Below are 14,615 nucleotides of genomic sequence, written 5' to 3' on the forward strand. Positions count from 1 at the left end.
CTGCCCCGCCGCCTTCACTGCTTCTGAACCAGGGAGAGGACAGTAGAGTTCCCCTCAAAGGCTTTGCGACCGAAGGACGCGTGAAGGTTAAAAGGACTCGCGATTAAATTGCAATCTGAAGGTTCGATGCTTCCACTCATACCATTTGGGGAGCCAGTATAGCATAATGGTTAAGGAACTGGGGTTAAAAAAAGCTTGTGGGGGTGCATTGTCTATACTCTTAAACAAGGTACTTTAACCTGATCTGCTTCAGTAAAAATATCTAGCTGTACAAGTGGAATGTATGTAAAAAATTGTAATCTGTGTGAGTTGCTCTGGATAAATCACCTGCTAAATAGATGTAATCACATGCTGTTGTACTTACATAACCAGGTTATTTCTGAATTATTGTGACATTGTCAAGCACAACTTGAAGTAAATGTGTGTGCACAACACTGTTGAGAGTAGAGACTGCAGGCATTACTTTATTACTGTTATATTTATTTCTGCAGGTGTTTCATTTTTTCATTTGTAATGCACCGCCAAAAATATTCTCAATGGGGGAGGTGTGCATGTGTGTGTATATATATATATATATATATATATATATATACACACACACATGCGTGTGTGTCTACATACAAGAAACGTTTAAGAGCAAAGAGTTTAAATTGATTTAGTCTGATCTAGCAACCAATTGGCTGAATCAGGTGTCAATACACTTTTGATGGATCAAATCATACTGCTGCTAGCCCACAGGGCAATTGGGGGGGAAGGGGGGGGGGGGTATATCTATATCCCAATGTTGGAAAAAAGTTCAGGGCCATATCCCAATGTTGAACCACCCTCGTTCGCCTCTTATTCCCATCAACAACTAAAACCAGTTTACAGACAACAAAAAACAGGGACAAGAGGTATAAGAATTCTACTCTCCTGCTCCGCCGACTAGCGTCTTCCGCGGGGTCTCACCTCGGGAGCTGGACCGGACCACGGCAATACACACCCCGGGCTGCGGCCATGAAGATAGCGTGATAAACGTATGAAGCGCTCCGCCGAGTACGGCGTGTTCTTTGAGAAACCGCGCCTAAAACACTCGCAATAACGATCTTCAGCAGCGACTGTCCTAATAACCGCGGTGCCAAACCAAACTGGAATAACTTGGGCGTACACATCCTAGCTCGCCCACTCTAGCCATCGGCTGGAACAACATAGGTAGCCACAAATTATACATCATTCCTGCGGCTCTATGCTTTTTAAAAAGCCTTTCCCCATTGTCCAAACAGAGCAGACATGTGCACGCAATCGTCTCAATAGCGCGCACAAAGTTATTGGACAAGCATTGCACCCAGGTGAATCAGATTAATACTGCTAATTAAAATAATTTTAAATAGCCTACACAAAAAAATGAATAAGGGCCTTAATTATTAATAATATATTTATATTTACCATAAGAATACTTTTGAAATATTCACTAATGCACCAATAAGCATAAAAATACGAAACGTGCTCAAATTATTCACTCAAAATTAATGACACGTCTTATTACGCCCACCCCGAGTCCAGTTTACCAGTTACACCCACGTGGCCGGTCAACCCGGAAAAAGGAAGTCCAACACTGATAACCAAAACAAGGAAGCTGACTGTACAAATCTCCCACAACATCGTCGCCTGTACAGGCATCTTTTTAATGTTTATCTTTTCAATATTTGTGGACAAATATAAGTGCTTCTGTAAACAACTTAATCTGATACTGGGATAGAGGGCGGTGTAACAGAAAGCTAACTAGATTGATAAGTAGCTCGCTAGCATTCCTGACTAGCTGATTAGTTTCGTTTCCTAGTAACGTTATGCTAGTTCTCTAACTGCTGATAACTACTTATGTGTGCGTTCTCGTAAACGTTAGATAGCAAGTAAGCGAAATAATTGAACTGCGCAATTGGAATATGGACAGATTGAAATGTATTTCGGGATAAATCCGCTACCTAGCTAAGATGGCTAACTTGGCTCACTAGCAAGGCAAGATCAGCAAGGCTACCCAACAAGCTAGCCGGAACTAGCTAACTTGTCTTAAAGTGTCAATCAATGGAAGCAATCAAATCGGCATAAAAACATTCTTTTATGGCATTTCTGATTTCGTTTGGACGCAGCGATTGGTATGACAACCGAATGCAACACAGACCATCACCTGGCGTAGTACTAGCTAGCTGCATTAGCTAGTGCTGTATTCGACCAAATTATTCCCATGTCATCTGCAGCAAGATCAGTTTTTGCTTGGGGTAAGTTTTTCGTAATTTTACCAACTTGGTGTGATTCGCTTGGCTAACTTCTTTCCTCAATTGACCCATTTTGTTGCACAGGTGTGGGATGTATTGGTGCTAGATAACTGATTTTGAATATAGTTAGCAAGTAAAATGTGACTTCTAGGAATAGCAGACGTGCATTTGTATTGCGTTACATGATTGAACGTTACCGTTGAAGGTAGCCTGCTGTTAATGTTTAGTCGAATTACCAGTTATATAAGGAGCGTAAGGTATAGTTAGGTAACTTACAGACACGCTGGTAACGTTAGGTGGCTTTAGCAAGTTGCCTAGCTGTAAGCTGAGTGATTAGCCTGTTAATGCAGCCTGCAAACTGGCACTTAACGTTACTGTGACGTTAACGTTTTGTTGGATGGCTTTTTTCTGTTGGAGATCAGTGATAGTTTCTTTTTCTGCGTGCGTATTTACGTGCGTGTGTGTATTGCGCCCAGCCTCTGCAGTCCCAGTTCCTGCACTCACGCCGAAATGACCTGAGACGGAATCGTCCGCGCCGTCAGACCTCTCAAACATGGCAGGGATAGCGTGGTATCAGGAGAAGGTGAGGTCTTGTCCCGTCCCCATTGCGCTGAGACACAGTCTCAAACCTTTACCCCAGCAGCCAGTCCCTTTTCAGGGTTATTGTCCCAGGTCTAAAATGCTGTTGTCTGCACACAGATTGGGGCGTATGATCAGCAAATCTGGGAGAAATCCCTGGAGCACACCGAATTGAAGGTACTGTACATTTTGGTGCTGTGGTCAATTTAATTTGTTGTCCATTGCCACGACAGGCTGTACACTAAAAGCATGTGTTTGATTACCATCAACAGGGCATTGGCAGCAAACCAAAGAAGACAGGGCACATCAAAGCTGATCTTATTGATGTCGACTTGGTTAGAGGTGAGTCTTCTGTCTGCTTGGAAAAAAAAAAAACAGTGCAAGATTGTTTTTGTAGCATTCAGGAATGTCTCTGAACCGGTTTCGCTGGATCAGCACTGCACAGGTAAAAACAAAAGGCCTTGTTTTGCTTGTCCAAAGTGTCATACTGTGCATACTGGTGAATCTATGGCAGCTTCTGTAAACCGTTTGAGTATTTAAAAAAAATAAAAAAAGAAACCCAGAGTGTTAACCGCTGGCCTGGTTTGTAGGCTCCACATTCAGCAAGGCCAAGCCCGAGAGCCCGTGGACCGCTCTGACCCGGAAAGGTCTGGTCAGAGTGCTCTTCTTCCCCTTCTTCTTTCAATGGTGGACCCAGGTGACGTCCAGGTGCATCTCTGTCTGGCTGCTGCTTCTCTACCTCCTGCAAGGTGAGCTTTCCCACAGCTCAGCCCGGCCCGTATTTGATGCATTCGTTTTCCCATATGAGCTATTGTAAGCGCAGAATATCATGACACGGTGTGGTGAAGTGACCGTCAGCCAGCTAGTGACTGATGGTCCCCTACCGTAGCACTTTCTGTGCAGTCATGCTATCTCTCTGTAACTCTCTCTGCTTTCCCCCGTCTGAATGAAGTGGGAAAAAAATGTATAAACAGGACAGACTGACTACTGTCCTTACAAAAAAAAAAAAAAAAGGAAGAACTGAGCCTATCTACTGTGAGAGTCTGTTAACATTGTATTGCATTACAATCACTTAGTATCCAGAGTGAATTACAGAAGTGGAGAAGAATGACATTTTTGTTCATTGTTTTCCTATTTTGGGTTGACAAAGAAATATATACTCGGGACAGCCCTGGAGAGCTGTAAGTAGCCAGCTAGCTGCTCCTGAAATGGGCTGAGACGTTCTAGAACCGTTTCCATGGCAGCGATTTTCCCCGCAGTGGCAGCGCTGGTCATGTGCCTGGAGGTGCCGGCGGCCAGTGCGAGCGAGGTGCTGGAGCCCGTGTGTCTGATGCTGCTGCTGGGCACGGTGCACTGTCAGATAGTCTCCACCGAGTCCAACAGGAGCCCCGCGGCCAGCCCTGCAACCAGCCCCACGCGCAGGAAGAGGTGAAGCTGCAGAGACACACACACACACATACACAAATACACACATGCACACACACACACACACGCTCACACGCTCACACACACACACACACACAAACCCACACACACAAATACACATACACACTCATACACACACACACACACACTCTCACACGCACAAAACGCTCACACACACACAAACCCACATACACACTCATACGCTCATACGCACACACACACACACACACAAATACTCTCATACACACACACACATATTTTTGTAGACATTTTCTATATTATAGAGTGTTTATAAGATGCTATTTGTGATCAAAACACCGAAGTTTGCCTGAGTGGACACAGTTTTTCTAACAACTGATTTGGTATCACTGACCCCTTTTTGTAAAACTGAGTTGCCACAAGTTTAACCCGTTTGATGGCCACTTCCTGTAGGCAAAGGAAGGGGCGGGGCCTGAAGAAAGCAGAGGAGCAGACAGATGGTTTGGAATCAGAGGTACAGGCCTGGCAACTGCTGGAGAATCGGAGGCTTTACCGTGGTGAGAGGAAACAGGTGAGGCAGGCACTGTTACCTGTGGTCCTTTATACCTGTGCACCTGTGTATTTGTGCTCTGCTGTGTACCTGTGCACATGTGTACCTGTGCATCTGCATACCTGTTCACATGCATACCTGTGTACCTGCATTTCTCTGTACCTTAGCACCTGTGCTCTGTTACAGCTGGCTGACCTGCTGAAACGGGTCTCTCACATGCATGCCTGTGCACCTGCATTCCTGTGTACCTGTGCACCAGTGTACCTGTGCTCTGTGCTCTGTCTGCCTGTGCTCGGCTGACCTGCTGTGTGGCGCGGCTGTGTTACAGAACAGCGTGGGGCGGTCAGCGTTCGGGGCGTCCGATGAGCTGTCCAGCGAGGAGGAGGTCGAGCCCTACCGCCTGTCCTCGTGCGAGAGGCACATCCTGGCAGACGGAGCCACGCCCGCCACCATCCTGAGGAACAGGAGCCGCCACTCACAGCAGAGCCCCGCCTCCGCTCGGGTAGAGCTCAAATGACTACTTTTCCCAGCAGCCAACTACTACTACTTTTACTTACTCAAGCTTCAGCTACAGTTGCATTACTTCATTTATCAAGGGCCTGTATCATGAAGCATCACGACTGCTGAGTTAACTACACTGAATAAAACCCAGAACAGCCCTCTTTACTTCAGTCCATGTTCCAGATTTGGGAGGGTTCCGGGTTTTACTCTGTGCGCTTATCCAGCCAGCTCTGTAATCGTGCTTTGTGATACAGGGCCCAAGTCTTTTAAGCTTCCCTTGTTTTTGCTGAAGTGAGCAAAAACAGTGTTGCCCTGATTAGTACAAGGGCATGTTGTGAAGCATTTCTGTACTTTATTATCTTATCTCACTCACCTGTGTAGGGGCTGAGTTTAGTCAGCTTTGTTTTAAACGTGTGTAAATACCTGTTGTGTTGTGGTGCTTGTGGTTATTTGGGATATTTCGGTTTGGTGTTTGGACTGGGGAAGTTGTTTTGGATAAAAGAGCCTGGCAGATGAATGCATGTGGACTCAGTTTTGTTCAGGACAGGAGGCTGTCCTGCAGTGCGCGCTCTGTGTGTGAGCTGTGGTGTCCTGTCGTGAAGCAGGGGGACAGGCCCGAGACCGCCAAGCTTCCCCCGCGCGAGGTCGAACGCCTGCGGCCCTCCGAGTGCCCCCGGCCCGCCTCGGACACCGACGACGCAATGTGGGAGGAGCTTCTCCAGGACCCGGACTCCGCCTCCACGGGCAGCACCGACAGCGAGGGAGGGGGCTCCCACTGCCACGGCCTGGCCCCACCTAACATCCTCTCCAGCGAAGACGAGAGCTTCCAGCCAGTGAGCTCACAAAACCCCCGCCTCCCTGGGGGCGTGGTCACCCGTGACGGCATTGTGTGGATTCTGGGATATGTAGTTTCATAATTAAAGAGGTGTGAAGTAAGACTTCAGCGTGACTGCTGTTCAGAGGGACATATTAGGGACTGTAAGCATCGACGGCTGTGGCGACGGCTATGGTGACCTGCTGATCTACCATATGAAAGTATTGCTTTCCCCGTAGTAGATCAGCAGGCTGTGGTCTGTGGTGTCAGACAGGAGCAGGTCAGATTCGTCCATGTGCAAAAAGAGCACCGATTTATTTCCGGTCGCCATAGCCGTCGGTGCCTAAAGTCCCTATTTACACTGACGGGAGGTTTCACTGCCCCCTCAGCAGGGGGCGCTGTTACGTGTCGCCTGTGCGTTTGAGTGGTAGCGCCCTGCTAAAGGCAGAAAAGTCTTTCGGTTCATCGAGTCAGCGATTGTCATCGTTTGTTTGCTGGGTTTATTGACTGTTTCATTCCAGCCTTGGGCTAATGAACCCTTAGGCCGGATTTACACCAGACACGGAGTGTTTGCGTAGCATTCGAGTAGCGGAAGTGGATTACAGCTGTCACGCAAGCCGCGGTCAAGCGCAGAGGGCGCTACAGGAAGCACACAGGAAATGACTGTTATGCTTCGCTTCCGCTACACACACGCTCCGTGTCCGGTGATAAATCCGGCCTTCCTCCCCTGTCCCTTAGTTTACCCTCCATTTTTGTGGGGGTGTGTTCCTGCAGTGGAGTGTGTGCGCGCTGTGCTGTATAATGTGTGTAAAAGCTCTCCTCTCCACCCCCCGCCTACCCACCCCCACCCCTCAGGGCAACCTGTCCTGGCTCCAGGCGTGCCACCCCTCCAATGACCGCGTGAGCGCCATCATCTGGGAGCAGGGGGAGTGTAAAAAGGCAGACATGTCTGTGCTGGAGATCAGCGGGATCATTCTGACTCGGGTCAGTCCTGTGTGACTTTTACTTTTTTTTTATTCCGAGATAAAACAAACGTTGCAACTGTCCGGCCGTGCATGCCTAGCTTAGTTTCCCACAACAAATTTCAGTGGCTTTTAGTTCAGTGCATATCCTGTGATTTCAGCTTTAACCCTTTGAAGAGTCGAGGTTTTGAAAATGTTCATTTTGACGGTAGTGATTGCGACACCAGCATTAGAATTTTCAGTCAAGAGTATTCTAATCACATCTCACGCCAAAGTTAGTTTATCTCCACCATGTGACATTCAGGGATTTAAACTTTTGTTTCAGTGGTTATTCTCCAGGGATCCCCATAGGGAAGTGAATTTAACATGTGAGTGTCGCTTGTAAACGTCGCTGTCAATCATCAACTGTGCTTAATTAGTGGCAGTTACTTTATATAACGTAGATTACTGAGGCGGTGCAAATGGGACAATTGTTTGAGAAGGGGCTTGATAAAGAGACTATTGTGACCTCTAGCTGGCGGAGGACTGAAGTACCATTCTAGAAACAAGGGGAGACATCCCTTAAAGGGTTAACAGCAGCGGCTTGTTGTCCTTGGCGCAGGTGAAGACGGTAGAGCAGGGCGTGGGCTACCTGATGCTGGGAGGGGTGCTGACCACCACGCTGGCCCTGCTCCCCTTCTGTTTCCGGGTGACCCAGCAGCTGAGCGCGAGCCAGCAGCTGAACGTGACCCAGCAGGTGAGCGTGACCCAGCTGGGCTGGGTCTCCCTGGCGGAGCTGGTGGACATGGCCTTGGGCCCGCTGGACGCGCGGGCGTACGTGCTCTTCCTCATCACCACGCTGGAGCGGGTGTGCCTCACCGGCCTCTTCTTCTTCATGATGTGCGTGGCCGAGCGGACGTACAAGCAGGTGAGGCCGCGCCCCGCCTCGTCGTGCCGTGCCATGCCATGCCCGCTGCGTTGGCAGGACGTCCCGTACCAAGTGCCACGCTGACCCCTCTCTCTCGCTGACCCCTCCCCCCCCCACAGCGCCTCCTCTTCGCCAAGCTGTTCAGCCACCTGACGTCCGCGCGCAAGGCCAAGAAGTCGGAGATCCCCCACTTCAGGCTGAAGAAAGTGCAGAACATAAAGATGTGGTTGTCGCTGCGCTCCTTTCTCAAGGTTAGCCGCCGTAGAGCAGCCTGGCGAACACAGACGGGAGTCACGCTGCTGCTGCCGTTTAGTGTCATAACATTGACAGAACATTCCAGTAACACTGCGAGGACAGTGGGATTCTGGGATTCTGCCCCAACAGTTGAGCAGTCCTCCCCTCCTGTAGAGCTACAACAGAACACTATGATGAGAACAGGCCATTCAGCCCAACAGTTTTTCCTACCACTAAAGGGTACCAAGTGCTCACCATTTCCCTACAAACTAGATGGAATCTAGCACCGTGTCAAGCCTGGTCTTGAAAAGAGTTTCTGCCTCGGTTACATGACCTGGCAAGCTTAAAATATTTCCTAATGTCTGAAGAATTTACCTTTGGCTATTTTCCTCACCCCCTTCATAATACTAACAGAATCAAACTGAAGAATCCCCGCCTCTAGAGCAGTGCTCCCTGGCTTTAGGACAGTCCTGCACACCCAGGCCTTATTTCCACACATCTGCAGCCCCCCCCCCCCCCCCAAAAAATGGAACAGACTGCGTACAGCTTTTCAGTTGTTATGGTACTATGAACTGACCTGAAAATAGGCATACTTTTAACTATTTTGCGACCAAATACACATACTTCAAATTTTTTAAAAATGGTTAACCGTATAATGCGTTCATGTGCTCGTGCGTATTGTATTTTGAGTGAATTTAAGACCGTGTCCAGATTCCGCTTTTTGTTAACCCCTTATTCTGACGATCGCTGTCGTTGGCTCCTCTTCGCAGAGGCGTGGCCCCCAGCGCTCGGTCGACGTCATCGTCTCCTCCATCTTCCTCCTCGCCCTCTCCATCGCCTTCATCTGCTGTGCACAGGTCTGCCATTTCTCTCACCGGTGTCCCAAAGCCAGCCCTCCTTCTCCGACCTTTCCGCTGTTTTACGGTTTACAGCAGTGGCTCCCAGCCCTGCTCCTGGAGATCTACCTTCCTGGAGGTTTTCACTGCTGCCCTAATTTGGCGCACGCGATTCTGCTAATTAGCAGCTCACAGCGTTCTCTAGCTCAGGGGTGGGCGATTCTGGTCCTGGAGGGCCGCTGTGTGTGCAGCCTTTTGTTTCCGCCAATTACTCAGGCTAAATGAGCTGATTATCTGTATACGCCAACACTGGTTCACTTGCAGTTTAGATCACAGTAAACCGTTTCATGCAGGTCCACGAACGGTCTTCAGCTGTCACTCATGCGCTTCTCAGCAAATGAAGCTAAAAATGTCAGTTGGCGGAAATGTTCGGGCTTATTGAGTAATTAAGGCGGGAACTTGGCGTGAAAACCAGAAATGGATATGGCCCTTGCTGCCCTTCTCTGCTCTAGCTGTTGAATGAGGTGTGCTTCGTTAGGGTTGGAGTGAAAACCTACAGGACGGTAGATCTCTAGCTGTTGAATGAGGTGTGCTTTGTTAGGGTTGGAGTGAAAACCTACAGGACGGTAGATCTCTAGCTGTTGAATGAGGTGTGCTTTGTTAGGGTTGGAGTGAAAACCTACAGGACGGTAGATCTCTAGCTGTTGAATGAGGTGTGCTTTGTTAGGGTTGGAGTGAAAACCTACAGGACGGTAGATCTCTAGCTGTTGAATGAGGTGTGCTTTGTTAGGGTTGGAGTGAAAACCTACAGGACGGTAGATCTCTAGCTGTTGAATGAGGTGGGCTCTGTTAGGGTTGGAGTGAAAACCTACAGGACGGTAGATCTCTAGCTGTTGAATGAGGTGTGCTTTGTTAGGGTTGGAGTGAAAACCTACAGGATGGTAGATCTCTAGCTGTTGAATGAGGTGGACGGTAGATCTCTAGCTGTTGAATGAGGTGTGCTTTGTTAGGGTTGGAGTGAAAAGCTACAGGACAGTAGATCTCTAGCTGTTGAATGAGGTGTGCTTTGTTAGGGTTGGAGTGAAAACCTACAGGACGGTAGATCTCTAGCTGTTGAATGAGGTGTGCTTCGTTAGGGCTGGAGTGAAAACCTACAGGACAGTAGATCTCTAGCTGTTGAATGAGGTGTGCTTCATTAGGGCTGGAGTGAAAACCTACAGGACAGTAGATCTCTAGCTGTTGAATGAGGTGTGCTTTGTTAGGGTTGGAGTGAAAACCTACAGGACAGTAGATCTCTAGCTGTTGAATGAGGTGTGCTTTGTTAGGGTTGGAGTGAAAACCTACAGGACGGTAGATCTCTAGCTGTTGAATGAGGTGTGTTTTGTTAGGGTTGGAGTGAAAACCTACAGGACGGTAGATCTCTAGCTGTTGAATGAGGTGCGCTTCGTTAGGTTTGGAGTGATAAGCTACTGGACGGTAGATCTCTAGCTGTTGAATGAGGTGTGCTTTGTTAGGGTTGGAGTGAAAACCTACAGGATGGTAGATCTCTAGCTGTTGAATGAGGTGTGTTTTGTTAGGGTGGGAGTGAAAACCTACAGGACGGTAGATCTCTAGCAGTTGAGTGAGGTGTGCTTTGTTGGAGTGAAATCCAAACAGGATGGTAGATCTCCAGGCACAGGGTCCATTCAAAGTTACCAAAGTAACTGTCTCTGCATCCAGTTCAGATCTGGAGTAAAAAAAACTGCTCCTGTGTAAGGTTTGGAGAGGAGTCTATCGGCACTGTGATCCTAAAATTAAATTGGGTTGTAGCAGCCTAAGTCTGGGGTCTGCAACCCTGGTCTGGCAAAGCCACAGGCTCTGCTGGTTTTCATTCTTCCTGTAAACTTAATTAGACCGTTGAGCTGGTTGCTATTTGTATGGAAACGGTGCCCTCTACAGGTCAGAAAGTGTTAGTGGCATACAGGGAGCTGAAGAACACTGCAAAAATAAAAAAATAAGTCAATCATAATAAGCATTTTATTCTTATATTTAGACTAAAAAATAAGAGAAAAAGATTGCCAATGATGGTGAGAGTTATACTCATTCCAAGATTTGCCAATGGCGGAAGATAGTTGCACTTATCAAAGAAAAGTCACTAAAAGCAAGCTGATTTTCTACTAAAATAAATTTTAAGTCTCAGTACAAGACTAAAACACTTGTTAAGTCTGACTTATTTTGCGGTGAAAGTGACTAGCTGTGGAGTTCGGTGCTCAATGAGATGAGGAGCGAGCAGGAAGTGAATGATTTTCTAGCCTGCTCTGCCCCGCCCCCCGCCCGACCCCCAGCTCCTCCACAGCCACCACACATTCCTGGACTCGCAGATCAACTGGGAGCTGATGATCTGGGGGACGTCGCTCATCGTGTTCCTGCTCCGCCTGGCCACCCTGGGCGCCGAGACCAACCAGAAGTACAGCAACGTGTCCGTGCTGCTGACCGAGCAGGTAGGCCACGCCCCCTCTCTTACATCATCAAAAATGGACCGTTCTCTTAAGACCTGGAATTCCGCAAATTTACAGTATGCCCTTAAAGGGTTCTGCTTTTAACAGCTGACCTGGGATGGAGTGTAAAATGCCATACGCTGTAGCAGGGCTTTTTCCAGGATTTATAGCGCAGTGATTAAGGTGACGCTGCTGTACTTTTGAGGCTATAACTGCGATGTGCCTGTAAAGTTATTTGCGAGAGCCAGTGTGTTCCAGTCCCAACCTCTCTTTCTGGCCTGCAGATTAATTTGTATCTGAAGATGGAGAAGAAGCCCAACAAAAAAGAGGAGCTGAACATTGTGAACAACGTGCTGAAGCTGGCCACGAAGCTGATGAAGGTGAGTACACCTGTCCGCTTCAGAAAGCCTCGTTCTGGCCTCATTAAGTCCTGATACCAGTGTATAATTCCAACTTTTAAAGACTCTGCTGGCCAATGAGCTCAAACAAGCCTTCTTTCTATGGCATTTCTGCAGTCTCATTTACATTAACAATTAAGCATTTAGTAGATCCAGAGCAACTTGCATAAGTGCACACACAGAGCTTTGGGCAACAAACAATTCTGATGCTACGTTATATGAGTCTCAGCTGATACTAGTAGCCAATACAGGATTGTACAACATGAAGTTAGCGGCCGTAGTGGGTGCAAGAGGGAAATGGGGAATGTAGTCTTATTAGGAAGCGAATGGGTTGCGGGACAGAATTTTGTAGTTTAGATTTAGCATTGGTGTGGCTAATAAACCCATGCAGCATCGTAGATCCACGCCCCCCTGATGCGTTTGTCTCCGCCTCTCCTGCCCTCTCAGGAGCTGGACACGCCCTTCCGGCTGCTGGGGCTGACCGTGAACCCCCTCATCTACAACATCACGCGGGTGGTGATCCTGTCGGCCGTTTCCGCCGTGGTCAGTGACCTGCTGGGCTTCAACATCAGGGTGAGTTTAACGCCCCCCTGACTGCCCTAAACCCCCCCCCACCCCTGCCACCGTGTTCGCCATGGTCAGTGACCTGCTGGGCTTCAACATCAGGGTGAGTTTAACCCCCCCCTGACCGCCCTAAACCCCCCCTCCCCCCCCCGCCCACACCTGCCACCGTGTCCGCCATGGTCAGTGACTTGCTGGGCTTCAACATCAGGGTGAGTTTAACCCCCCCTGACCACCCTAAACCCCCCCCTCCTCCCCCCCTTCCCCCCCGCCCACACCTGCCACCGTGTCCACCACGGTCAGTGACCTGCTGGGCTTCAACATCAGGGTGAGTTTAACCCCCACCCGGACCGCCCTAAACCCCCCCCTCCACCACCCCCGCCCACACCTGCCACCGTGTCCGCCATGGTCAGTGACCTGCTGGGCTTCAACATCAGGGTGAGTTTAACCCCCGCCTGACCGCCCTAAACCCCCCCCTTCCCCCCCCCACCCATACCTGCCACTGTGTTCGCCATGGTCAGTGACCTGCTGGGCTTCAACATCAGGGTGAGTTTAACCCCCCCCGGACCGCCCTAAACCCCCCCCCGCCCACACCTGCCACCGTGTCCGCCATGGTCAGTGACCTGCTGGGCTTCATCATCGGGGTGAGTTTAACGCCCCCCTGACCACCCTAAACCCCCCCTCCCCCCCCCCGCCCATACCTGCCACCGTCTCCGCCATGGTCAGTGACCTGCTGGGCTTCATCATCGGGGTGAGTTTAACCCCCTCTGACCCCCCCCTCCCACACCTGACAACATTTTATTGGGTAAAAATGAAAGAACGGAGAATGTGGTGGCGTAGCGGTACCCTGGAGACGCGTACGATGCGTTCGAATGCCCCGCGGAGGCAATCTGCTGTGCTGTACGCAGTACGCGCGCACACTGCGCTGAAAGCTTGTTTTCTTTGTTTTTTATCTTTGCAGCTGTGGAAGATTAAACCATGAAAGCCATGTTGTTATCTCAACCACCACTCCCACCAACCCCCCCCCCCCCACACACCCTTGGAGGATGAGCACAGGCAGGCGCACTGAGCGACCGGGGTTGCTCTGACGACCAGCCGAACGTGCAAACCTACTGACTGTCCTGCGCCTGGGAGCCTGAGGGCACAGAGGAACCTCAACATGGGCGCCCAAATTTCACCACTCCGATCTGAGGACCTGTGAAGTGTAAATGATATACTAGCTAGTCCATCACTGTATTGCAAGGCCTTGGCAATTAAAGGAAGTATTCACAATGCCTTTTTCCCCCATGTTTTTTTGTTTTTTTCTCCCCCCCCCCTTCCATGCTCCAGGGTTTTAGTCCGCTGCGGGTCATTGTACTGTCAGCAGTAGCCGAAGAGTGCCTTTTTTTTTTCGACAATCACATGGATTGGAGCGAGGAATTCACAGGGAATAGTTCATTGTATTTGGCTTTCCCTTGCGGAAACGGAACGGACAGTGGGGGGTGGGGGGGGTGGGGAGACAGGAAATTCTACAATATCCGGAAGTGCGAAGCAGGGTCTGGAGCAGAGAGAGATTGAAAATGTTTGAGATCAGTTAGCGGCCGTGTCCTTGCAACTGTCATTTCCACAGCACAATTGAAATGGGTAGATTTGTAGCATTGTTGGGAGCTAACGGAAAACTACAATAGCTGATATTATTTAAAATATTTTATTTCACTGTCAATCTTTTTGTTTTTAGTTTTAGTTGGTTTTTGGTTTTTAGAATAACTGTTTTCCCCCAAAGCCCATAGTTTCCAAGCTTGAGCTTTCCTTGCACTTTGCATTTTAGTTATTAATATATTTATGATTGTTGAAATATACTGTTTTTTTTTGTTTTTTTTTTCAGTGACATGTACTGGGTTCTGAAAACTGTAGACCACTGTGAAAACCAACATTTTCACTTGCCGCCGAGCTTGAATGAAAAGATTTGTTGAACTTGACATTCCCCTGTTACAAAAAAAAACTCAATGTATGTTCAGCAGCGCTAGCTGTGTGCTGGCAGTGTGGTGGACAAATGCATTTGTTAGCACTTTCAAAGGGTTTATATTTTTTTGTGGAATGCATTCCTCCAGTGCTATTTCATGTTTCAGTATCATAAATGCCTACATTGCCTTTGCTTGTC

At 48.7% G+C, this 14,615-nt stretch overlaps 1 protein-coding gene across 3 annotated transcripts; it reads left to right on the plus strand.

Moving 5' to 3' along the window:
* The first annotated feature begins 1,567 nt into the window (after window positions 1-1,567).
* phtf1 (putative homeodomain transcription factor 1) lies at window positions 1,568-14,608 on the plus strand. 3 transcript variants are annotated; one of them, XM_035388721.1, is made up of 17 exons: window positions 1,568-2,255; window positions 2,729-2,835; window positions 2,952-3,008; window positions 3,104-3,173; window positions 3,422-3,580; window positions 4,091-4,259; window positions 4,689-4,806; window positions 5,114-5,287; window positions 5,892-6,119; window positions 6,956-7,084; window positions 7,664-7,969; window positions 8,089-8,220; window positions 8,974-9,060; window positions 11,331-11,519; window positions 11,801-11,896; window positions 12,362-12,487; window positions 13,437-14,608. In XM_035388721.1, exons 2-17 carry the CDS (start codon window positions 2,806-2,808, stop codon window positions 13,455-13,457), a joined length of 2,091 nt encoding a protein of 696 aa, XP_035244612.1. In that variant the 5' UTR covers window positions 1,568-2,255; window positions 2,729-2,805; the 3' UTR covers window positions 13,458-14,608. The 3 variants fall into 3 exon arrangements, with proteins under 3 accessions (XP_035244612.1, XP_035244611.1, XP_035244614.1); XM_035388720.1 differs by having other exon boundaries at window positions 1,569-2,255; window positions 5,889-6,119; XM_035388723.1 differs by having other exon boundaries at window positions 1,570-2,255; window positions 5,889-6,119; window positions 11,364-11,519.
* The last annotated feature ends 7 nt before the right edge of the window (window positions 14,609-14,615 follow it).

This window comes from Anguilla anguilla, chromosome 13 (assembly GCF_013347855.1).
Source record: "Anguilla anguilla isolate fAngAng1 chromosome 13, fAngAng1.pri, whole genome shotgun sequence".
In the NCBI taxonomy this organism is placed as follows: domain Eukaryota; kingdom Metazoa; phylum Chordata; class Actinopteri; order Anguilliformes; family Anguillidae; genus Anguilla; species Anguilla anguilla.